The 26,144-nt window shown below is 49.9% G+C and overlaps 1 protein-coding gene across 4 annotated transcripts in view; it reads left to right on the forward strand.

Moving 5' to 3' along the window:
- Kcnq1 (potassium voltage-gated channel subfamily Q member 1) overlaps positions 1-26,144 on the forward strand; it is a 333,399-nt gene that overhangs the window by 282,676 nt on the left and 24,579 nt on the right. The window contains exon 16 of one of the 4 annotated variants that reach the window (XM_087594939.1): positions 2,461-5,225. Coding sequence (XP_087451065.1) covers positions 2,461-2,475 — 15 coding nt within the window. The 3' untranslated portion in view covers positions 2,476-5,225. 4 annotated transcript variants of the gene reach the window in all.

Here is a 26,144-nt window from a genome sequence, read left to right on the forward strand (position 1 = left end):
GCCCATTTTGACATGTTACTATGAGCTGCAAAGGGTGAGGCCCATGTGAATCCTTCCTACCCACTGCCCCACCTCTGCCTACCACCTCACCCCACAGCCAAGGACACAGGTTGGTTAGTGTGCACAGCGCCCCCTCTGTTCCCAGGCAGCCAGGAGCCACAAGTCAGGTCTGGAGCATAAAGAGACATCTGTGTGGGCAGCGAGGTGGCCAGCTGCCTGCTGCCTGCACAGAGATGCTATATCCAGCCCGGTGGACGCCCCATCAGACCACCAGCACCCACCCCCAAGGGGCGGGACTTCTGAGGAAGGTGTGAGGTCCTGGCCTAGGGCCGAGATAGCCTATGTCACCAGGTCACTCTTGGCTGCTTATGTGGGAGTAGTGAGAGGCCCGCAGCTACAGACAGGGGTCAGCCTACCAGCACCTTGTAGGACATGTCTGGGTGTGCTCAGCAAGCCCAGAGACTTGGTCTACATATCTGTGACATCCCCTCTGGCTACAACAGGCCACTTCCAACAATCAGGGTGGACATGTACTGTCAGATCATGTGGGGTACTTCCCCAGAGCCCACAAAACCCTCTAAAATGCAGCCTTTCCAGCCAAGACAGAGAGACAGAGGGCCCAGGGAAGCATGCAGGAAACCTCTATGTACTGCATGAACTCATTCAGTTGACCAGTCATCTCTTGCCCACTGATACCAGCTCCATATCCAGTGCTACCACTTAGAGTAGAGTGGGCTGGTTCTTGCCCTTGGAACACACAGTCTATTGGCAGAGGAGGGGACACCCATAGTGACCTGTAATTACATATTTCCCATGGTGGAGAGGAGAAAGTATTGAAGCAGGGTTTCCCTGGTCAGGAGCCAGAAGCCAAAAAGAAGAGGGCCAGGTGGAAGGCCAGATAGGGCAGGAACGTATCTTGTGAGCAGCCTACACAAAGGCCCTGGGGCATAAAGGCTGTAACCCTCTAAGTTGAAGGAAACAGCAAGATAGAACCTAGCTACAAGGTACAGACTGGCCAGCTACAGGATAGTTCTTGGGGGAGACCCCAGAGAACTATGAGGGGCTATGATGGGGTTAGGTGGACCAGTCCCACTGACTGTTGGCCCCTTCAGAGACTGGATAGGAAGATAGAGGACAGAGAAGATCAAGGGTCCCAAACCTCAGAGGTAGGTGGCTAGACCTCCATTGTCTGGAGCTTATGTGGAAAGGAATGAAGAGAGTCAGTGCAAGGTAGAGAAGGGTAAAAAGTCATAGCTAAAGCCTAAGAAACAGGCTTTACCTGCTCCTCAGAGGGGCAGCAAGAGGAGGCTGGCCTTGCCTCAGACCAGTGCTCCCAAGTCCAATCCAGAGCTGAACTCAGGGCTTACTCCAAGGAAGGAGTGAACCAGGTTTGAGAAAATCTAAAGGGAACAGACTCCCCGCATCAGGTTTCATGAGCAAAAGGCTCTGGGACTCACTGTTTCTAGGAGGATGACAAAGTCTGACAGGGTGAGGAACAATGCAGGCTCATCTGCCAGTAGTGGCTGGACCACAGAAGGAAGGCCAGGTGACCAGTGGCCTCCATAGCTCTTCTGTCCCTCCCTTTTTCAACCCTACTCTTCGTGGTGACTAGTCAGTCAGGAAAGTGTATGGAATGCATGTAAGACATGAACCCAGGGCCTCTGATGCAAGGCCAGTGGGGAGAAGGGAGAGGGAGCCAGGACCCATCCTGGTAAGGAGCATCCACCCTCTCCTTTGCACCTATAACCCTGCATATATCCACAGGTCCCGCGGCACCCACAATCAATATGCATGCTTCTGTGGCTGTAGGAGAGAAAGATGTGTCCCAGAGCTGGTGCCAATTCATAATCCCCTGCCAAAATAACAGCTGAAGGCATCAGCAGCCCTTCTCCCCCTGCCTTGATTTCCCCCCTGCTACTTGGGTGTGATGAGGATGAGGGACGTGTGCTACCTACAGCTAGGACACGATGCCCGAGCTCACAGAACAGGCCCTGTTCCCCTCCCGTGCTTCAGGTGCTCCTGTGGTCTTCTGTCCCTGACAAGGCCTCCAGATGGGCCACACTATCCATACTACTCAGTTTTCCTGTGTCAATCTCTCCTCTCGTTGTGACAAAGTTCTCAGCAGAAGCAGCTTAAGGGAATAGTTTATTTTGGCTCTCAGTTTGAAGAGATATAGTCTAGCATGGCTGCAGGAGTCTGAGGCAGTTAGTCACAGTGCATCCGCAGTTACGCTGGTGCTCAGCTCACTGCCTGGTTTTTATCCAGTCCAAGATTCCAGCCCACGGGAATCCCATCCACATTCAGGGTGGGTCTCCCCTGAAACATTCTGGAGACACTGTCACAGAGACACACAGGGGTGTTTCTAAATCCCATCAAATTGACAGTCAGAATTAACTATCATGTACTTTTTGCCCTCAAATTGGAATCCTGGACCTGAATCATCCTGGACACGGTGACCAGTTGTCACCCAGCTAAAGAGCAAGTCGAGAAGTAACGACAACTTGCAGATGCCAGCATGGACCCATTCCCCAGTTTAACCTGGCTCCCCGCCTGAAGAGAAAACAAAAACAACGAACACAAAGACAAAGCCTTCCTACCCTCCATCCACTGGGGTTCACCAGGGTTTAGTAACGGTCTCCAGAACTCACTATCTTGACCCTAGTTCTGCAGGCTTCAAATATTCAACTGTCAAAATGACTTTACCACTCAAGCCTCAGAACCTACCCAATGCCCACAGCCTGCTACAGGAGAAAATATTTCTCTGCTATATAGTGGCAATGTACCTATCTTCTGTCGGTTGGTGAGGAAGCTCATGAGCCTCTAGTCCTGGCCTCTCTCTAGCTTCCTCCAGTACAGGGTGGGAAAGGAGGCTAGAAAGAGGCCCAGGGCAGTGAGCCTCTGCTGTCTCAGGTCATAGAGCTATGACAGACCATCCAATCCTTCTAGGATGCTCTGAGTGCCTCCATAAACACAAAGGTTGTACTTTCCTCATTCCAAGAAGTGATGTCCATGAAGCCATAGCTGTCCGGCTCGGCATGGCCTTTTGTATCTTGCACTGAAATGCAAACATAGATACATACAGGTGATGGCTCAAGTACCACCTGAAGCCATTATTCTGTCACCACAGAGCAGCGCAGCCACTGTGGCCACAGCTTGGGAGAGGCTTTTCTAATGATGAATAGCCAGGCTAAGTTCAAGTTCGCTCTTAGGTCCCTGTTCCTCCTCAAAGACTTGATGAAACAGAGGCCCATCTCTGACTCTGAACTAAAAGGCAAGATGGTGGGACACAGCTTCCCACTGCCCCCATCCTCTCCCAGGTATTCCTAGCTCCTCTGCTTCTCCAGCGTTTGAACTGGCGCCAGGCAAGGCCACCTCCATCCTGGCTTGCTCGTTAATGTATATACCAACAAAAGGCAATGTCTCCTCTCAGCCTGGTCTGGCGTCCTCTCTGCCAGCCCCTCAGGATGAGTGCACCCCACCTCAGAGCTGGACCTTGCAATAATATCCCACTGAAGCACAAGCTGGGAAGCCAGGGAGGTGCCTTGGGCTTCGCAGGAAGAGCAAGACTGTAAGCCCTTCTTCCCTGTAGTGGCTGCTGAGATCCTCCCTTGCCCTCACATGAGCCCCCATTGCTGTGCATGCCGCCACCTGACAGATGTGGCGGTGACAAAACGATGGGGCCGGGAAACGTTGGCCCTTCGGTGCCGATGAAGGCAGCCTTTATCCCAGCCGTAAATGGTTTCTGTGTGGAGTGGAACTGCGTCTGTCCCGGGCCTAACCCCTCAAGGGCCAGAGAGGCGAAATTGGATCCGTGGGGAGAGATTTTACAGCATAGGGGCTGGTGGCAAGTGGTGGCAGACCGTCCCCACGGGGCCACAATGGGGCATTGTTCCCAGCCTCACCTGGGCTGTCTCCAGCATCCCAGGATTTACGAGGTTTAGCCGCAGCCTCAGGCCGGCTGCTCTGGGCCGACTGGGGGGTGGGGGCTTGCAGTGAGGAAGAGGACAGTGCCCATCCCCCATCCCCCTAGTGACAGCCAGCCAGGGACAGGCCATAACGTGTCTGCAGACCACAGCGGGCCACTCCATGAATGGGCCCTCTTTCTCCCGTAGCCCCACAGTGCCCAGGAGGGCTGGGAAGCAGAAGGCTGAGCCAGTTCCTGCAGCCCACCTTCTCAGGGCTCCTGCCTTACAGAGGTCTGGGCCAGGTAGCCTCCTAGACCCCCAAGGATTTCCCTAGCACCCATGTCCACACAGGCAGAACCTCTCTCAAGCTGCCCACAATGGTCCATCCTTCCCTCCTTGTCTGTCCTCTGTCCTTATGACAGAAAGGAGCCTGGCCCAGCTCCTTTCTCTAGGTGGAGCTACCTGTGTGCCTGCAGAAATTTCTTACAGCCTCTCACCTTTGCTGCCCCTTCCTCCCAGCAGGCCTCTGTCACCCAGCCTCCAGCATCCCAAGAAGACAGCTGGTCTCTCTTTTGGAGAATCCTGGGGATTCACTTCCCAGTCATTTTGCATAGTCTGGGCTGATAGAGATCAGGGATGACCTGTAAGGTATCCTAAGGACAAACAGAACTCTAGCCAAACATCTCAGTCCCTCTTGCCCCATAGTCGGACAGCACTAGGTCTGAGTTAGGATGGATCTCCTGCCTGAAAACAACCTCTTCTCCCCCTCAATGTCCCCAGCCTTGGCCAGTATGCAGTGTGAGCTTCCCTGCTCCCCTGACCTTCTTAGATCTCCTCTTTGTAGATTAATAGAGAACACAGAGGGAGGTCCAGCCTGCCACATAGTTCATGGCCCACAACCAACCCTGGAAATCACCACCAATCTGAGAGCCATTCTCCCAAAAGTCTTCCTTGGGGTACCTGGCTGTCTGCATGGTTTCCCTCACTAGGATCGCCCTAAAAATAGCCACACAGAGGTTTGTGGTGGCCATGGACCTTTTTAGACCAATTTGTTGGTAAGGACAGAATTATGCTGAGTTCCCTGAAAAAAAAAAAAGTGGCCACTCTCTTCATTAACATAATTGCAAACAGAACGAATCTTTCTTGATTTCATGTAAACAATGGATTGAAATGGTTTGTAACCCTTGCAGGTATCAAATTAAGCTCTTCCTTACGGTCTGGAAATTAATTACCCTTGCAGCGAGATAAATGTGAAAACTGTGTATTTTTGACAAGAAAATGAAGCAGCTATTGGGGAAAATGCAACTTAATCGTTGCCGAGAAAATTGTTTGTAAATTGGCCGAGTTGTTTGAACTCTCGCCTCAATGCTGTGGGCAGGGCTGATTTGTGTGTGTGCCCGTTTGCCTAATTCGGGACAGAAGAAGGGGTTGAAGATGCCAGAAACAAGGCAGGAAAGGGAAGGGTGTTGAGAGAAGGTACCATGTGCAGAAGGTATGAGGGTCGGCAAACTGGGTACAGGTTTGTACCTGACAAAGAACATCTCAAATCTACAGAGGAGATCGAAGCACACCACGAAGACCCTAGAACAGGTGGGACAGAAAGAAAGCCAACACCACTGCATCCAAGTGAGAGAGAGCTATACAAGGGACTGTGCTCTTTTTTTTTTTTTCTTTTTTTCGGAGCTGGGGACCGAACCCAGGGCCTTGTGCTTGCTAGGCAAGCGCTCTACCACTGAGCTAGATCCCCAACCCGGGACTGTGCTCTTAATGGTGGCAGTGGAGCTCTTCCTGGAGGAGGGAGGCTATCCCTACTGGGCCCAGAGGACTGCACTCTTTAGAATGGAATGGTATGTGGTACATCTATACATCTGAAGGCATTGAGTGTGTTTTGGAACTTGCAAGAATGGTGTCTGTTTATACATATGAGGGCGTGGCATGTCTGGGTGGATATTTGCATATGTAAGTGTGTGTCTGGTATGTTTACATGTATGAGGGTGTTGGACGTTTCTGTGTGTGAGTATTGTGTGGTATATTTGCATGTATGTAGGTGAAGGGTTTAACCTTAGGGCCTGTGGTGTGTGTCTGAGAACCCACTGAGGATGTACTTGTGGTGTGCTGGGTTCTGAGTAAAGTTCTCTCTGGCTTTAACCCTATAACCTCCACCTCAGCCTTCTCAAGAATAGAACATGAAAGCTACAGTCAGATGCCTCATTCATTTTTGCCAGGTGGAAGTGAGTGCCAGGGGCAGCGGCCACGAGGAGATGTTTCCTGTGTCTTTGTCCTGAACTTCAAGAGTCTCACACCTGGTGATAAGTTCTTGTGTCCATCTGTGTGACCCCATTTTGAAGGCAAAGACTTGGAGCCCAGATAGCTTAGGTCAGCTATCCCAGAGCGACCTTAGTCTAAGGCCAGCAGAACCAGCCCATCCAGGGATAGGATCTTCAGGGTGTCCTTCCAAGAGACACTGCCCACCTGACCTCACTCAGCTCAGACTCTGTTATGTTGAGACTTACTGGCCCTCCACTAGCCTTCTGCCTTTGGAATGTCTGTCTATCCACAGCAAGCCCTGGGGTTCCTTCTCTTTCTTTGAGAAAGAATCTGGTGTTTTTCTGGAGAAGAGACAGTAACAGGAGAGACCTTGCAGAAGGCTCTGGGGCTCCCAGTGTGTGATCTACTTTTCACACTGCTGTGACAAAATACTTTATGAAAGAGAAACTTATGGGAAGATTTTATTTTTAGCTAATGTTTAAGGAGTATAGTCCATTATGATGGGAGTTGGGGGACAATGATGGTAGAAGCCTGAGACAGCTGGTCACATTGCATCTCAAGTCAGGAATCAGGGAGATATAAATGCTGGTACTCATCTCACGTTTTTTTATTTAGTCTGGGATCCCAGCCCAGATAGTGCTGCCCACATTTAGGGTTGACCTTCCTTGTTAACTTAAACCTCCCTGAATTGTTCTCTTAGTCATGGCTTGAAGTATATCTCCTAAATGGTCCAAATATAGCCCTGTCAGCAATAAAAAAAGAACCATCAAGGATATGGCTTACCCCAGCAGGAGTCAGTGCCCCCAGAGCAGGATCTGGGGCCCTCCACCAGGCACCCAAGGGAGCTAAGACCCACTGTCTCAAATGATGATGTACAAGGACTGTCTAGGCATAGGGACCAGTTACAGCCCTTGGCCTTAGTTTCCTGTCATCTCCTAAGCCCATACTTACCTGGGAGTCACTCTACCACTAACTTCTCCATGAGATCACAGGCAGCTCAGCGTCCCGGAAGCCTCTGTTTTCTCATCTAGGAAATGGCCAGAAGAGAAGCAGGCCTCCAGAGTAGCCCTGGTCTGTCATGAAGAGGGGCTCTCTACCTTCACTTCTACACAGGAAGTTCAGCTGAGGACCGTTCTCTTCTGCCTGAGCCTCATAGGCCCCTCTGTGCTTCATAGTGTACTGGGTATTGGCCGATACAGCCAGCAGGAGGATGAGCCCAGCCCTGGCTTCAGGGCTACCCTTGTCCCTATCCCTGTCCTCAGCAAGCAGGACTTCCCAGACCCTGTTACTATCAAGATCATCCCAAGGGGGACCTAGAGGATGACAGCCTTAAGTGGAAAAAGTACCTTTATGGACCACCTCATATGTGTTAAATCCACAAGGAACCTGCCACAGCATGAACCCCCTCGGTCTTGGTAAACTTTCCTTGAATTCTACTCTTGGGGTAGGCTCTCAGACACCATTACACTGCCCCAGATTCTTTAAGACATGGGTAGATGGGGCTGGGGATTTAGCTCAGTGGTAGAGCGCTTACCTAGGAAGCGCAAGGCCCTGGGTTCGGTCCCCAGCTCCGGAAAAAAAAGAACCAAAAAAAAAAAAAAAAAAAAGACATGGGTAGAACACAAGGCAGCCTGGTGACAAACACCTTAAAAATGCATATTCCCTGGCTACCCCCCTGGCTGCTGTTGGGGTCACAAAGAAGCAGAGTAGCCACCACCTACTTTCAGCCATTAGCCTAGTATCCCAGGATAGGAAGGCCAGGTCCACATCCATGCCTCAGCAGCATATCATAACACAGCCAGCATAGGCCTGACTGAATATGCAAGGACCCCCAGCACAGGCCAGAAGATAGGTACACTGTCCCCTAGACTCCTCAAGGCTGAGCCCCCAGCCCTAGCCTCAAGTTCTCACATAATAGAACCTTAAACAGAAAGAAGGCAGACCAGTGTTCCCGGTGCAATTGTAGCAACAGTCGTGAGGGGTGGCCAGCTGCACACCAGTGTGACCTCTTGTAAGACTGGAGCCTGGGAAAGTCACCTGCGTAAAGCAGCTCTGATAGCCAGTTGTGTTCTCCCACAGAACACACCAGCAGACCAGCCTTGGCCAGAATACTGTTCCGTAACTATCCTGAGTATAGAGGCAGAGTCCTCAAATGACTGAGGGTTTCCTGAGGGGCCAAGGCAACATGGGCACAAACAGAATGTCCTGGGTGGGGTTTCCCTGGTTGAGAGTGAGAAAGGAGGGAAGATATGACGATGTCTATACTGTTGAGAGGAGAGAGAGAGAGAGAGAGAGAGAGAGAGAGAGAGAGAGAGAGATTTTTCCTCTGTGCTACAGTGTCCTGTAGAATCAGAGAGCACTTCTATGTCTCTAGGGTTTGGGGGGCATTCATATGAAGCCATGGTACCCCACCTTGTTCCTACAGGTCCTGGCAAGCTGCGGGGACATAGGACTTAAGAGATGCCCGCCAGGCCTCAGGGACACAGGATTAGGCCTGTGCCCCTCTACCAGCCCCCTTCCTGCTGCCTGCCCCAGCCTGCCCATCCCAGCCTGCCCCCTGAGTGCCCAGAGCTATTGCTTGCCCAGACTTGCCCACAGACTTCTAGGGCCCTCTTTGCTCCCAGCATTCCCTGTCCCTCTCCCAGCCTCTCTCCTCCCCACTCATCTCCCATTCAGTCCCAGAATCTCCCACCTGCTACCCGTGAGAATCTCGGAGTCGGCTCTCATATACACAGGGTATTCAGAGCCCTAGTGCAGCCATTGGCTGCTGTACCTCGGATCACCTACCCCATCTGTCCCACTCAAACCTGCCCACAGCCTCGAGGGAAAGACAGGGCTTTGAGAGGTCAAGACCAAGGAGAATGATGAACCACTCAAGGCAGGGACAAGTGTGCCCTGAATAGAGACAGAACCTGAATCCATCTGCATCCTAAATAGAAGGACTATAGCTGTCATTCATTCTCTATGGTGGCTGCTGGCTGATAAGTAGGTACAAGGGACAAAAATGTTTACAGGGACAAGAATAACCACCACTCAGCAGAGACAAGTGCCAGCTTTCTGTTGGCTATGCAAATGGCCTGAACACATTGGCAGGCCCAGATCTCTAAGAACCTCGCATTTTGGATCGCCCGCAGTATCATATTACAGACGAGAAGCGGAGGCACTAATCATTTTGCACCTGTGTCCCTGTCATCTGTAGATCCTGCTTATGCTGGAACTGGGGTTTTAACTTTCTCCCTAAACATCAGTGTTGTTGGGACCACACTGGTTTGGGCCGTTGCTTCTCTGTCCCCGGAGTTTGTGGGCAAGTCTGGGCAAGTTTGGAGCTGGTAGCTGCCGGGTGCAAGGTGAACAGTTCTCACAGGCCTTGGGCTCCTAGGGTCACAGACAGCTGCTGGGACTTTGGCACTAGCTGGAACAGCCCCCCTCATTATTATTCCTCTGAACTGCTTTCAGCTTTCTGGGCTACTCTGTTGTCTCAGGAGCCAGCCAAGGGGCCATGGGTGGTTATGCGCATGCAGCCATGATAAGCATGTGGCTCTGCTCTGGCCTGTGGCTTCCTACCTTCATCTCACCCAGTACCATTTCCAGGACTGTTCCCAGCTTGGCTGACTGCGGCAGGCAAGCTGGCACCATTCGGGCATGTTTGCCCAGCCAGCCTGAGTTGAGATCAGCCCCTGCTTTGACAAGCTATTAACAGCAGATGGACATGCCCACTGGTCTCAGAAGGTCAGGCTGAGCCTGATTGATGGCTTGGACTGACAGCTGGAAGCAGGCCTTTGTCTCTAAAAGAGAATGAGTTCACAGATGCTAGGGGCTGTCACAGAGTCCCCTCCAGCCTCAGCCTGGCTGGCAGAGCAGAGGGGCCCTCTCTGTTGACTAGGCTGAACCAGACAGCAAGCCATGATGGAGAAGGGCCATCTTTAGTATGTAGACTCCAAAACTATGGGAACCTACAAGGAGAAGGCCAAAGATTGAAGAAATACATCTCAGCCCATCTACCTACTGAAAAATGGCCAGAAAAACAGTTCATGGGCTTGATCCAGTCTAACACCTGTCTTTGTAAGTAAAGTTTTATGAGAAAAGAGCCACACCCACTCACAGATATGCATGCTCTAACATGTTTCAATGACAGGTTTGACAGTCCCCAACTTACAGCTTGGCTGTCTGAGAATGTGAGCATGATGCATGTTAGTAAGAGCTGTATTCTGTCTGTGTGTGTGTCTGTGTGTGTGTGTGTGTGTGCGTGTGTGTGTGTGTGTGTGTGCATATCTGTGTATGTATGTGCACATCTGTGTGTGCATTATGTGTGTGCTTATGTATATATGTATGTACGCATATGTATGTTTATATGTGCATGCTGTATGAATATGTATATGTGTGTGAGCATGTACATGTGTGTAAACACATGTGTGTACATGGTGATTGTACTTTAGATTTTGAAGTTGGATCTTTTCCTGAGCTACAGTTACTCAATTCTATCTTTAGACGCCAGGCAGCTTCAGGGGCTGTTTCTCTTAAGTCCTCTCCCTTCCAGGGCGAACCTCAGACCCTCTAAAATATGCTGCAGCTAAGCTATGATGTCATGGGTCTGGCAGGTTTGGTGCATTTCCAGCATAGACTTTTCAGACTGGACCCCACCATCAGAGTAAGAGCACTGGGCTTGCACAGTGATCATGTGGCCCACAACAGATCTTCACATTTTTGCTCTGTTTGCAAAGGAACTAAAGCCACTGTGATGAAGACATTGAGGCTGCAGGAGACAGCGAGCCTATCATGTTTCCCACATTGCAATGATGAAATACGTCCAAGTTACAAAGCATCCTTCCCCTAACTCGGCGACCCTCTTCCAGGACTCTGTCCCCAAGCAGAGATGCTCAAGAGTTGTATGGAAGCAAGTTAATGGCCATCTTATTATCACAGAGACAGGGTTAGAAAGAGACTCCAAGTCTTCACTGGCCAATGGTTGGTTGTGTTACACCTAGTGTGCTTGCAGGTATCATTCAGTGGCCATGGCAAATGCTCAGGTGTGGAATTTTAGCAGGGAAGGCAAGTCCCACTGACCTGTAAGTGCACGCAATGGTGCCTTGGAAATGGTGCCCCTGCGCATGCCATTACTTCTGTCTTACAAAATCTCCATCGAGAGTTCTTACTTTATAAACCACAAGTGGGAAAGAAGGAAAAGAGGAAGATGCAAAGCAAAGCAGTATTGGAGGCTCCTGCTGAGGCCCACTCCACCTTTAGGTCTAGCCACATTTGAATTTATTGCTGCTCTCTGGCTTGTCCAGGGCTACCTCAGGCTCCCGTCAAAAGTGAAACCTCCCTATTAGCAGCATGGAGAAGGGTGGATGACTCTCAGCAGAAGAGCAGCTAGACAGGGCGCCTGTGACCCTTTTGTCTCTCCCACACTTGCTGTACCAACTGGCCTTATACCAGATGAACTTGCCACTCCACCCATTGGCCATCAATGTTACCAGCATCTAGGGACACAGCCCCTGGCCCACTCTGAGCTCACCCTTCTTGGTTCAACCAGCCCTCAACTCATGTATTCCACCAGCCTCTCCCTAAGTAGTATCCTCCTGTTACCTCAGCAGAGTCCCTGATGTACCAGGGCTCTACCCTTGACTGTGCTAAGACTCAGATCGCCTTTTGGGGTCCTCTTTGTCTGTACCTGTCTGAAGAAGAGCCTGCATCTGATACCCTCAATCTCTTGTACCTTAGAGTTGATATTCTCTTAGCGTCAGGGTGCAAACCCAGCCTGGGTGATGGCCCTAACCCTCAGGCCTCCAGTCTCTAACCAACCTGTCATCAATAGATGTGCAAGAGGGAGGGGAGGACTATGGTGGCAAAGCAAGGGAGGTGGCAGAGCTGAACACAGCCCTCTCTGCAGGCTGCTCCCACCCAGCCCCACAGCCCTGCCGTCACCACACAGAGCCAATGCCGAGACTCTCGGCTCCTCCCCAAGGCGCCAGAGTTTCCTTGTCACAAAATGAAGTAAATGGGACGATTAAGGGGGGCCACTTCTAAACTGCTGCTTTAACCCGTTTGGAAGTCTGCTAATTATTCTCTTGAGGAAAGAAATGCAGGTTCATTATTTTAATGAGCTTTGGGCAAAATATTTCATCGAGTTTGACAAGCCGCTGCGACTCCTTCAGAAAGGGGCTCGTCTCTGAAAGGCCTCTCACCCTACTTAGAGCTAATTGGCCTGGGGTCTTCCGCCCCGGTGCTGTGTGTATGCTATTTTAATTCATTTATGAAAAGCCCCCGCTTTGATGTCCAGGACCAGATAAGGACGGGAGAGGACGGCCAGCTAACGAATAGGCCTGTGCACCCGGCCAGCCGTGCGGGGCCTCCTCGGCCGCTCTGCTCTGGGCCCGAGGCCAAGGCGATGTCATGAAATAACTGTACAAACAGTCCTGCCTAAAAAATATGCTTTTGTTTCACTAATAAATCTCTCCTTGGAACATTCCCCACAGGCCCAGGGCTCTCCTCAGCCTAGCAGCCAGCCTTCCCGCTCAATGCGTGTCCCCAGATCCACCCCAGGGACACACGCATACATGTGCATACACACAGGCCCGGTGGCAGGCATGACACAGGGCAGGGTGTGCTCTGCCCTCCCCTCCCTCACCCGCTGCTGAGCCTCCTACTCTGGGCCATGCCCCAGCCCCCTTCTACCTCCAGCTGCCCCTCCTCCCCCTCACTTCCTCCCACTCTCTCCAGAACTCTCTCTCTCTCCTCTCTCCATCTATCACACTCTCTCCACAGCCCACCACTCCTGCCCACCCCATTCCTGGCCCCCTGAGACCCTCTTAAGGAAAGCACAGCATGAAGCCAGCAAACTGTGGTACCTCCCATCTCTGAAGCTCTCTGCCTCACCTTGCCTACTCTTCCTCAGTGTGACTTTCTTCTGTCTGGAGGCCTAAGGGATGAATGTGGGCACTGCTGGCTGGAGCACAGAGGAACCTGGATGGTGACCCTAAGGTGACAGACTAGCCAGCTTGCCTCAGCCACCATTCTGGCTGAGACGTCCACACTCGGTCCCTTCTCCATACAGTGAGATCCGCTGGCAGTGTGGGCAGCTCAAGCTTAGGTACTCCTGGGGCCTGGCAGCTCTCCAGGCTTCCCCACCCCCTCCTGGCTCTCTGCCCTTATCTCAGGAGCATCCCTACACCGTGGCCCTCCTACTAGTCACCACCACCCACTAGGATTCCCCCTTCCCCCCCCCCTTCTCTCACCTGGCCCTGTTCTAGCTCCACATCCTGAGGCCCCATCTGTCCTCATCCATGCCCCTGCCTCAGTGCAGCCCCTAGCAGTGGCTGGAGCAGTTACAGAAAAGAGGGCCAAGTTTGGAGCCCCCATGAGTCCCTTGGCATCTCAATTCCCTCATCTAGAAGAAGATAAGAACACTTCCTCCACACTTATGGACTACATTACCTGGAACCCTCCCTGCTGAGCACCTGGCCCAGTGCCCGGCACGTGGCAAGTGGAAGCACCTGCTTCCGCCTCCTCTTATGGGCACCACTGCGGGCACTGTCAGGCATCGGTTCTCCCCGCCCACTGCCAAGCACCACACTGAGGCTAGAGGCTGTCTGCTTGGGCATTGAGGGAGAATCCCAGGCTGCCCACGGTCCACTCCTTCCTTCCCACAGTCCCCACTGAAGCCCCTGCTATGTCCCAGACAGCAGACAGTGTTGGAGGTGCCACAGGGACAGGACAGAGCTCCTGGCATTACGAAGCGGCCCCTGGTCGAAAATACACCACGTAATTACAGACTGGGAAAATTACCATGCAGAGACAGAGCAGGGCACTGTGCCGGGAGAGCCAGGGTGGTCAGGGAAGACCTCTGAGGGAGGGGCATCCAAAAATAGTGTGCTGAGGTGCTATTAATAGGTCTCAGTGCAGAGCCAAACAGAGAAGAAAGCAAAAGAGGACACCGATCTTCACAGGTAACTGTTATTCATGTCGAAAGTAGAGGAGGATGGATGACTGACACACACACATACATACATACATACATACATACATACATACATACATACATACTAAATGGATACTTAGATGATGATAAAGAAGACAGAGTATTGATAGTTAATAGATGATATATAAAGAGATTTTGTTTTCTTTCAAATTCTAGCTGAACAGCAAGGTCTTAGTTTTAAAAAAGGTAAAAATCCTCATGATCCTCTCTTTTTTCTAAAGATGGTCCTTGTTTTTCCAGAAAGATCCACCTTCAGCAAGAAAGGAGCAACATTTCTGATAGTTCTAAATATATGGCACAGGAAATAATGCATGGTCAGAGTGGTCAGTGGATGGATAGATGTATGTGTAGAGAGCTGGAGGATTGAAAAATGAATGGTGGTTACATAAGAGGTATGTGAAAAGATGGGTGAATGAGCATGTGCAGTGTGAGGAGGGGTGGCTGACTATGTTAGGAGACAGGCTGAAGGATGGATGGATGGGTGGATGGATGAATGGGTGTGTGGATGGGTAAATGATGGATGGGTGAATGGGTGTATGGATGGATGGATGGATGGATGGGTGTGTGGATGGGTGGATGGATGGATGGATGGATGGATGGGTGTGTGGATGGGTAAATGGATGGATGGGTGAATGGGTGTGTGGATGGATGGATGGATGGATGGATGGATGGATGGATGGATGAATGGGTGTGTGGATGGGTGGATGGATGGATGGATAGATGGGTGTGTGGATGGGTGTGTGGATGGGTAGATGGATGGATGGATGGATGAATGGGTGTGTGGATGGGTGGATGGATGGATAGATGGGTGTGTGGATGGGTGTGTGGATGGGTGGGTGGATGGATGGATGGATGGATTGGTGGATGGATGGATGGATGGATGGATGGATGGATGGATAGATGGGTGTGTGGATGGATGGATTGGTGGATGGATGGATGGATTGGTGGATGGATGGATGGATTGGTGGATGAATGGATGGATTGGTGGATGGATGGATGGATGGATAGATGGATGGATGGATGGATAGATGGGTGTGTGGATGGATGGATGGATGGATGGATGGATGGATGGATGTGTGTGTGGATGGATGGATGGATGGATGGATGGATGGATAGATGGATGGATGGATGGATAGATGGGTGTGTGGATGGATGGATGGATGGATGGATGGATGGATGGATGGATGGATGGATGTGTGTGTGGATGGATGGATGGATGGATAGATGGATGGATGGATGGATGGGTGAATGATCAGTGAGCAGATGAATTGGTGGGGCAGTGAGTGGGTATATGGGATGAATGGTTAAGGGGATGGATAGATAAATGGAAGGAGAGATGGATAGGTGGATGGGTAGGTGGATGAGTTGATGAATGAGTACTTCTGTGTATAAGTACAAAGATGGATGAAGGAATGAAGAACAGAGCAAGTGCACAGACAGACAGACAGATGGATATATGAGTATATGGATAGAGGAGCACATACCACCAGGAGCTACCTTAAGCTTTGTTTCATAACTTTTGAATCAATTGGTGTTTTTTTTTAAAGGAAATTAGAAGTGACATGGAAGAAATGCTAAGTTCACATAGACATATCTTCACCCACAGAAAAATGTCTCTCCCAGGTCATGAGGGGGAAAACTGTAAGATATGGGCAATGGGACTCACTATGGGGTTGCAGTCCTAGCCTTCCATGGTAGCCAGCTCTGCTGTGGCCAAAGGTTGTCCTCCTGTACTCAGCTTTGAGGCCAGTTTCTCATCCCCATCTGTTTCAGTTCTGTGCAAAGCTGGAGGCAGGCTCTAGTTCATCATAATCCACTGAACATATATATTCCCTTCAGCTCTTTGTGTTTTGGGGTGTTTGTTTTAGGAAGGTTGTGGGGTTTGGTATTTGCATGTATGTGTCTGTTTGTGCATGTATGTACATGTTCATGGGGTGATTCATGTGTATTTGTGGGTATGCATATATATAATGCATGTTTATGGAGGCCAACTTGGGTATCATTCCTTGGGAGTTTAGTTTTTGAGACAGAGTCTCGTATTAGTCCGGAATGCACCAAAAAGGGTAGGCTAGCTAGCCAGCAAATCATAGAGATCTGCCTGTCTCCTCCTAGCCAGTGCTGGAGTAACATGTGCATGCCATCATTCCCTATTTTGTTCACACAGATGCTGGGAATAAAATTCAGGCCCTCGTGCTTTCGCAGCAAACAGGCTACATATAGTTGTCTCCCCAACCTTTACTTTGGTTTTGATTTAAGTCCTAATGGGACAGAGTTCTTCCTCGATAACTCCTTCCAAAAGACCCCTTAGTTCTTGCGTGCTTCCCACTGACCACTCCCTTCCCTCTTTGGGCTTACTATTTCCATTGCCTCGGTGTATAGACTGATGTCTCCTTTCTCAAACTCCCTTTGTCCACACTCCCCCAGACCTCTTCTTTCCTTGCTCTAATTAGCATTTATTTTCTCCAGAGAGAGACATCCTGATCAATAGCTCTTAGTTTGGATGTACAGCTGCTAGGATCTCATACCTCCTACTTGTCCCCTTGACTTCCTGAGGAAATTTCAATACCAAAAGGAAGTATATGGAAGACCACTGTTCTGTTCTCTGGGCCCTGAAAACATCTTCATTACATTGCCATGGCCTGTTGATAACTTAGCTGAGCATAGAATTTCAGATAGAAGTGGACTTTCCTTCAGAACTTGGGACACCTAGTCCCGTGGTCTTGTAGCATCCAGTATTGGCAGTTAGAAGTCTTATTCACACACCTAACCTGTCTCTTCTTTCCTTTTTCCTGGATGTTTTCAGTCGCTATACTCTTGTCTTGGGTGTCTGAATTTCCTCACCGAAATATTCCATGAGTAAATTTAATCACAGATTGCTCTGAATATTTGGTGAATCCTCAAGTTCTGGAAAATTCCTTTTATTATTTATGATCATTTTCTTTACACAATTATTTCTGATGTATCTTTCTAGACGGCCTTTTGATTGGGTTAAAGACTTGTCTAATGAACCTTCCGTGCCCTTCCTAATTTCCTTTCTATTTTCTGGTATTCTGTTTATACAATGCTATAAGCACTTTATCTACAGCTGTCTTTTGAGCCCTCGCTTTGGTTCTGACTTGTCTCCTATTCTTGGTAGCCCTGATTTTGACATCCTGTAGCATGTCCTGCCCTCTAACATTCACCATGGCCTACAGGGGCAAGCAGCTCCTAGATTTTTCTAGAGATTCTAAATATGGCTTATATATGTCAACAGGCCTTCTGTATCTGCTTAGCCAACCTGTACTCACCCTTTCCTACTGTTACAAAGTACTTTCTTGAGTACTTTTAGGATATCAACAGTGATGGGAATGCCAGTCATTACACTGAGGCATCCCTACATCAGACCAATAAGGCTGATCCCAAAAGACTGCCTCATTGGCAGAAAAGTTGGGATAGAGATGAGTGTATTTATACAGAGTAAGGCCCTGCCCCAGTGGAATGGAGAGGCAGCCACTGTCTAGAACTCTGCCTAACTTAGCAAGGATCTGGCACAGAGAATACACAGCTTTGGATGTTGCCCTGCTTTTAACTTACTGGGGGAGGAGTGGTCATAAGTTCTATGGTTTGTTAAGTTGCCATTTGAGGTCCAGTCATAAGCAATAGTCAGTCTTGCTGAGTAACAAACACCAGATTTCCTATTGTTTATCTTTGTTCAGGTATCTACTGCCTGCTGTAGGTAGGCTGGACTCTTTTCAGCAGCTGTTGGGCTGGCTCTCTCATTACCTTGGGCCAATGGGGAAGCAAGAACACATTATCAAATTAACCTCCGGTGGCCTTTGTAACCTCCTCTCTCCAGATATTCCTAAACCAGGCTCCTTGGGTGATCTTAGCTGTGATGTGTTCCTGACAAGACTTTAATCAAGAGAAGTTTTCTGGATCTCAGTGTCCTCATCTGAAGATAGATGTGGGATGCTGCCTAAGTCTCTGCCCAGCGATGCTTATAAGGACAAGTGGGATGACAATCAGATGTATCCCATGAGTCTAGACTTGGGAGCCCTAGATGTTACCCTTCTGCCAGTTGGATGGCCTTGAAACCCAGGCTTCTTGGAGCCCAGCAGTGGCTCAGACCCAGCCCAGGACCCCCACTCAACATTATGAGAGCCCCACCTTTACATTATACTGGTGTCACCTGCACTCTGTCTGGCCCTTAGCCAGTCCATAATGGTCCCTCTAAGCCACTGCCTCCTTTAGAAAGCATCTAGGCACCCTGCCCCTTTCACCAGACCCCAGCCTCTTGAAATGGTTTTCATGTTCTCACACACACAGTCTGCCGTAAAATGTGTTGGAATGGTAATGTGTCATGTATTGACTCACACGTGAAAAAGCTACAAAGATTACAGTGTCAGGTGTAGCTAGATCCAGAAGCAAAGACCATAGCTTCCATGACTTGTCTCTGGCCTTGGTGGTCTCTGTATGGTTTCCAGTGACTCTCAGTCCCAGATTCACAACCTTGAAGGTCACAACTACAACTTCCCTTCATTCCTAGAAAAAAATACCACCAACAGACACTCACTGGCCAGCTTGAGCCACAAGCCCAGTACCTACTATAATTGGCAACTGTACTCTATACCTGACTCAGAGTCATATACCCAGCATGAAGCTTGGAGAATCTAAAGAAAAGGGTCACCCAAAAGTAGAGGTTCTGCTAGCTCTAGAGGACTGAAGGAGTGCCAATGGCCACGGCGGGTACTGCAGGGGATGCTGACCTTCTTGTCACCATTCCACATAGAAGCAGTAGTTCTAGACAGGCACAGTTCCACTACAGTAATGATACAACCCAAACATGGTAGCCTATGATGAACAGCTACCTCCCAGGATAAGCATTTGATGTCTAAGGTGCAGCTTCCTCTCTCCCTCCCTCCTCCTGGTGGCAGGACTCTTTCACAATACCACCCCTTACCATGTGCCCACCTAGATGGTAGGTGTGGGGAGATACGATCAAACCCCTGTTTGCCCTGCTCAGCCTTCCTGTGCCTCCCACCATGGACTCTGCCAGGGCCAGAAGGGCATTTCCGGCAGTCAGGAACGGCATGTACAGAGAGACAGAGTTCTTCCCTATCCCAAGGGGCACCCCGGCTTCCACTCTCCCCCCCCCCCACATTCCTGTCTCAAGGCAGCAGCCAGAAGGATGTCTAAAACATAAACCAGACCCACGGCACTCCCGCTCATGGCCTGTCGGCCTCCCTCCTCCCTGGAAGGCAATTCCAATGCAGCCCCACCCCTGGCCAGTCTCCCCAGCAGCACCTTCCTGAAGCCCCTCTCATCCCTGGGCCCCTGTGGGAACAGCAACCCTGACGTCAAGCTGCAACAGCTTCATAGAGGCACTTTGACCCCTTCCTGGTATGCTGTCCCTTCAGTGCCTTGGGTTTCTGATCCCAGCACCAGTCTTTTAACCAAGCATCCCTGTGCTCAGCTGGGGAAGGAGGGGTGTTCTGCTTCCCCACTGGAACAGAAGCCATTCCTGTTATAGTCCTGTGCTTGCACAGAACCTGACACATAAAACAAGCCAGAGAAACTTTGTAAACTCTCGTCTTCCCCTATTACAGCAGAGTCATCTGCCTAGGATGAGGACCAACCCTGGGAATGGGCAGTAAGCCACAACACCTACCTGTGAGTCAGCTCCTGCCTACAGTTACTTGGGAAGAGTAGGCACAAAGAAGAAGTCTGTGTCATGTCCAAATACATAGTGGTAGCAGTGGTCAATTTGACTTCTGGTGGCCTAAGTCATGTGTCTGTACACACCTCCATTCAAGAAAGACTGGATCTCATATTTGTAACACCTCCTTCCCCAACAAACCTGAACCCCTGTTAAACTAGCTGTCTCAGAAATTCCCTTATCCAATCCCCCTGACTTACCCACTTCCCCAACCCCATGCCTAGTCACCTAGCCCTGAAGATACCCCATTCCTGTCTCCGTAGTCTCATTTGATCTAGACACATCACCACATGAGTGTGTGCTCTTTTGATAGAAACAGGAGCTCAAGAGAAAGGACAGAGAGAGAACTAGCATCTTGATTGGTCTTAATCTATTTTTAGATCAAATTGTGTGAATGATGCAGTCACTGGTTTTGGAGCATCATCCACACAATCTGATCTTGTCATTGCTGCAAGATACACAGGACACAGCTGCAGTGGAAAGAATGGAGGTAGGTATACAGCCTGGTGGGGAGAACTGGACGAGTAAGTTGATAGATTAGATAGATAGATAGATAGATAGATAGATAGATAGATAGATAGATAGATAGATAATTGAGTGAATGGGTGGATAGATGAATGGAAAAATGGGTGACAGCTAATGGAAAGATGAATGGATGGATGACGGCCAAATAGATGTATAGATGGACGACGGATGGATGGATGGATGGATGGATGGATAGCAATGAATGGATGGTGATAGGTCAATAAACAGATGGGGATGGGTATAGATGGATAGATGATGGTGGATACCTGAAAGGGTAATGAGTTGACAAGTAGATAGATGCAATGATAGATGGATGGATGGATAGATAAATGAGTGCTTGATAGAAAATAGAAGGATGAATGGATAGGTGGAGATATGTGAGTAGGTGATAATGGATGGATGAAAGGATAGATAGGTGGTAGATGGGTGGTGGATGGATGGGTGGATGGATGGATAATAGATGAATGGATAGACAGATCTGTGAATGGACAGCAAATGCATAGATGAGTTTGTAAAACAGGAAAGAAGTGGGAGTCACTACATGGAAAGGACAACAGAAGTGAGTATAGAGGAGTAGTGATAACTTCAAGCAAGGGTTCTACTCTTTGGAACACATGGGCCCCAAGTGCTCACTGCTGGCACCCTTTCTTTGTTCCATCAGCCTCTGGTTATCATTTTACTATCCTGCCAAGACCTAGTCCTTTTTCCTTCCCAGGTTCTCCTTGTGTATGAGAAGATGCTGATAAGGCCAACTACCTCTCTCTTTCTCAATTTCCCTGGCTCACTGCTCCTTGGGCCTAATGTGGGTTTTGGTGAGCAAGGACCTGTACAAAGTTCCAGTGGGATCTATCCAGTGTCAGCTGACTAGAAACTCAGGTTTTCCTCCTTAGCCTCATGGACCTTGGGAAAGCAGATATAGGCAACTCTTCCCCACACACCTCTTAGGCACTAGAGAAAATCCTGTTGGTGCTATCTGTATGAACTCCCTCATCTCCCACATTAGTCAACTCTCTGTTTCTATAACAGAATTCCTGAGTGGGGGAAATAACTCAAAAGGAAGAAAGGGTTGTTTTGGCTTGTGGTCTGGGAGGTTTCAGTGTGCAATGACTTGGTGCTGTGGTTTGTGGGCTGCAATAAGGCACAGTATCATGGTGGTAGGAGCCTCTGGTAGAGGCAAGGTTATTCCCTTGTAGCAGCCAGAGAACAGAGAACAAAAACAAGAAGGAGCTGGGAACAAGACATAGCCTCCAACGATCCACTCCCTTCAGCTGGGTCCCACCTTATCGGTGCCCAGTACTCCCCACAGTCCATTCATAGCCTTTAGAATCTGTCTGTGGGTTTATCTATCTGCAAGTTCATCACTTCCTCCAAACCCCACATCTTCAACACACGAGGCTCTGAAGGGCATTTCAAACCATACTAAGATCAACTAGAGACAAAAGCTTGCTATGGAGAGGCTATACCTTAAACATGGATGGCCAGCTGTCTCCAGGACCCTGGTCACACACTACTTAGGAGATAATATTCCAGCTAGCATACTCCTTAGAGGTCTATGTCTAGAACAGCTAGAGCCCTAGGTTCAAGGATAAGATGCCTCTGGATTTGGGTAAGGTAGCCTGAGGGTCCAACAGTTGGTTCTGAATTCAGTGGCCTTTGCTTTCCTCTAAAGCAGGAGCCTTGCTTTCTGTAGACCACGCCTCCAGGTCTACCTCAGGCTCCCACCCTCGTTCCCCTTCTAGAGCCTCTAGTAGTATGAATGGGGTTGCCAACACCCAGATGATGGATTCTTGGGACACCTATGTTAGAAGCACCATGGTGACCCAATTACCAGCTAGCAAACAGAAAGCCCAAAGGCCCCTGTACTGACAGTACCCAAGAAGTACTAGATGGAGCTCTTCTGCCCCTCCTTTCTCATATCCCTGGTTTCAATCCCCTCTCCCACCACAGACTTACTGTAGAAGGGTCCACAGGCCATGTCCAACAGCTGCCTGTGCCTCTGAGTCACCACACTTGCTATGGTGAAGTGGGCAGGCGACCTGGGGAACAGGCCAACTGGGTGCATTCTTGGGTAGGCAGATTCTGGGCACAGGAGAGCCCTAACATATACACGGCCCTGGGCAATAGGACCATAAGATAGACATGAACATCTAGTATCAGAATTTGCAGGAAGTTGAGTTCCTGATGAAAAGAGTAAGAACCAGGAATCTGTGGCCTTCCACTAGCCTGTGTTGGGTTATGAGGTTCAAAACCACAGACTATAGAAAGCTCCCAGGTGGAACCCCTTGGCAGGCAAGACTCAGGTGGGAAGGGAGATCCCAAAGCCAGAGGTTACAAAGTAGAGGAACACTAAGTGCTGGAGACAGAACCTCCTGTCTCCAGCCAGACCATGCCTAGAGAGTGTCTCCATGGTTCATGACAAAATGAAGGATGCATTTACCCACTGGCCCAAACACCCAGTCCTTTGCGTATCTGCCTCTGAGTGGGAACCAGCTTCATGGGTCCTCATAATAGTTAAAAACTGAGCGCAGACTGCCTGTCATGGTGAAAGGACAAGAAGCCCCATCACAGTAAGAAATACCAAATAGGAGTATTATAGAGTCACATCCCTGACTTGAGGAATGGTGATGATGGATTAAGAAGCAAGAAAAGTTGTCGATTGTCTATTTCTGGAGCATTCCAGCATGTTCCCTTCTTAGTCCTGTCACCCTGCCTTGACTTGTCCTGAGGTGCTGTTCTCCACTGACACCCCCCAGCTTGTGACCTCGGAAGCCGCTTGCTCATGGGGCTTGGGCGTCACTATCTGACATATGCGATTGTGGTACATGCTTACTGCTCATCTCCCCACAACCCTAATGGTCACCTGGGGGAGGCCAGTGCTTTCTTGAAGGCTTTGTGCCCTCCTCAACATTTCAGCCACGTAATATTCACTTATTTCCATGAATGAACAAACACATGTCTGTCTACTGCATCTAAACCTTGGGAAGTGGTAGCTTCCTGCCCCTGGAAGTCCCTTCTAATACCTTAGTTCTTATCCCCAGAAGACACTGAAGCCTAAGGTTGACGGACCGCCTTAGGCTACCAAGCCCAGTGGTACCAAGAATACTCCAGAATCAGCCCCTTGCTCATCCTGGTCTGGTCTAATTCATAGCAGAAGTCCACGGCTCCGGTCCTGCCCGGGCTCCTGCACACACCCTTCCAAGGGTTAAGGCAAAGCTCTCTCCGCACCGCACGTTTGCTGAGATGAACGGTCTAGGCAGTGGCCCGGGCGCCAGCATTTTTGTGGTCACAGTCAGATGTTTTTAACCACATTGGATGGAACCCATGACGGGTCTTTCCGAGGTTTTAGCCAGATTCTGAACACTACCTTAAAGCCCTGTCACATCCCAGAACGGGGCCTGTGATAGTGCCCAGCTCCCCAAGTTTTACACAGATGTAGTTGCCCCCAGGTACCCGGGAAGAAGCTGACCCCAGCGGTGGTAGGTAGGAAGACTGGGTCAGGACTCTGTATCTCTACTGAGAAAGCAGGGCCTAGTCTTGTTGACTGGCACCTGAGATGCTGCCTTTGGGAGATTCTGATGTAGTCCTCAGCCAGGAAGTCTCCACGGACGGTTGAGGCACATGGTATCTTGAGTACTAACAGGGCCAGCCCCACTCCACAAAAGCTTGGAGCCACCCTGAGCCAAGGGAACTGTGGTTATAGACCCAACCAGGGCCCCTTCCCTTGCTGGGCTCCTCCTGGGGTTCAGCCCTTCCTCCCTGGCAGGGGCCAATCACCAGACTTAAAGAAACACCCGCTCCTGAGGATACAAGTGGTCTCCCAAGGAGGGATGCTGGACTTAGAATCTAACATGTTTCAGAAACCTCTATAAGTTAGGGAGATGGCATAGTCAGTAAATGCTTTTCCACACAAGCCTGTGTGAAAGTCTGAATTCGATCCCTAAGACTTAAGTTTAAAATGTAAAAACAAAACAGCCAGGGATGGAGGTAGCACAAGTCTGTATTCTAGGCGTTAGCAGACAAAGGCAAGCAGCCCCTGGAGCTTGCTGCAGAGCCAGCTAGACTAAATCAGTGAGCTCCAGGCCTGTGTGAGAGCGGGGTTTCAACAAACAAGGTGGGTGGCGCCTGAAGAGAGATACTCAAAGTCGACCTTTGGTCTCTACACACTGCACACAGATCTATAGGCACACACACTCTTCTCTAAAGCTCCCCCTCCCCATTGGGCACTCACCAGCTTTGTAGAAATTGTGTCCATTTGCATTTTAAAGACCTTGAAAAAGGACCCCTAAGGACCTAAGCAGTGTCTAAACATCTTCCATCCCCCCAGGACTTTCTTTCAGAATATGCAGATATCTAAAACCCACCTGCCCTGCAGGGAACAGCAAGACTGTCTAAATCAACACCCAGCAACAACTCATGCAACACATTCACACCCTCAAACCTCAGCGTCTCGGGGTTAGTGTGAACTGAAGCTGCCCGCCTCCCTTGCCACCCTCAGGGTCTGTCTGTTCTTCCCTTCAAGTCAGAGAGCAAAGCACGTGAAAATCAGGAACAGTGCCCTAGGGACATCTGTGAACACACATGTTGGTTTCAGGGCACTGGGGCTGTACCGATCAAACCTCTTGCTTAGAGTCAGGCTGTCCTTTGTGGTTCTGCGGACCCAGTTTGCCCAGTGTAGAGTGCCCAAAAGCCCTCAGAAATGACAAAGAAAGGCTTTTCAGACTAGAAAACAGAAGCAGGATACTTTGACATATGTCACCATGTGCCTGGGCCACTTGGCTTGGCTACCCAAGCAAGGGGCCAAGAGAGTGCCCCCTTTGTCTCTTCTTCACAAATGCCATGTATCCACTCCACACATGTGCACACAGCTCAGAGGCTCTTGCCTTTGGAATGCAGTCCACACTACCTCCAGTTCTCCCCTAAGCAATTCAGCTGCTAAGCCCTGAACTCTCCCACCTGTCGGGTCCTTAACACCAGCTGCCCAGAGCTCCTGGATCCAGACACAGCTGGATGACCACCCCTCTGAGCTGGCTAGGCCTGTTGTCAGCTGCCAGTAAAGCCCTCCATCCTTCCCAACAGGTGTCCCCACAACTGCTGGGGGATTGCTTAGCTAGGCAGCTATTCCTCTGTGCCAGGCCTGCAGGATGATGTTGGAGGGGTAGGCCACTTACCACTTTGGAAGAAGGTAACATGAGGGATCCAATGGACCCCACAGAAGTTATTGGCACTAGAGGACCCCCACACCAGTCATATTCAGCTAAAGCTGGGTTGGGTCAGATCTTCCTGCCCTTTTCAAAGACCAACTGGATATTGGCCAGAGAAGTTCAGCCCTGAAGTGTCTGGGCTATCTTTACCTGGCATTCATTCAGCCTTTGACCTCTGTCCCGCCAACATTGCTCAAGCACCTTCATGTCCTATGCTCCCCCACAACAGGGCTGAGCTGGATGGTACTGTCATTGGAATTATTGAAGACTAGCTAATCAAGAGGGGTGTGGGATGTTACCTCAAGGTGATAAGCAGTACCAGCCATGTGGCTGGCCACATGCTGAGCTGTAGACAAGGACGACACCCAGTGCGCAGGAGGTACAAGCCCCTACTGTCTAATCACTGAGCAGTCTGTAGTCTCCAAATGGGAATAGAGGTTCCTATGAATCACATCAGAATCAGGAGCATAGAGCATTCCTGACCTAGAACCTTCCATGGACTCCTGAGAGGAACCCTACGTGATCTTAACTGCGTCTGTTGCACACCACTTATTGATAGGAATTTGTTCTAA

The sequence above is a fragment of the Rattus norvegicus genome, chromosome 1 (assembly GCF_021556685.1).
Source record: "Rattus norvegicus strain SHRSP/BbbUtx chromosome 1, alternate assembly SHRSP_T2T, whole genome shotgun sequence".
Classification (NCBI taxonomy): domain Eukaryota; kingdom Metazoa; phylum Chordata; class Mammalia; order Rodentia; family Muridae; genus Rattus; species Rattus norvegicus.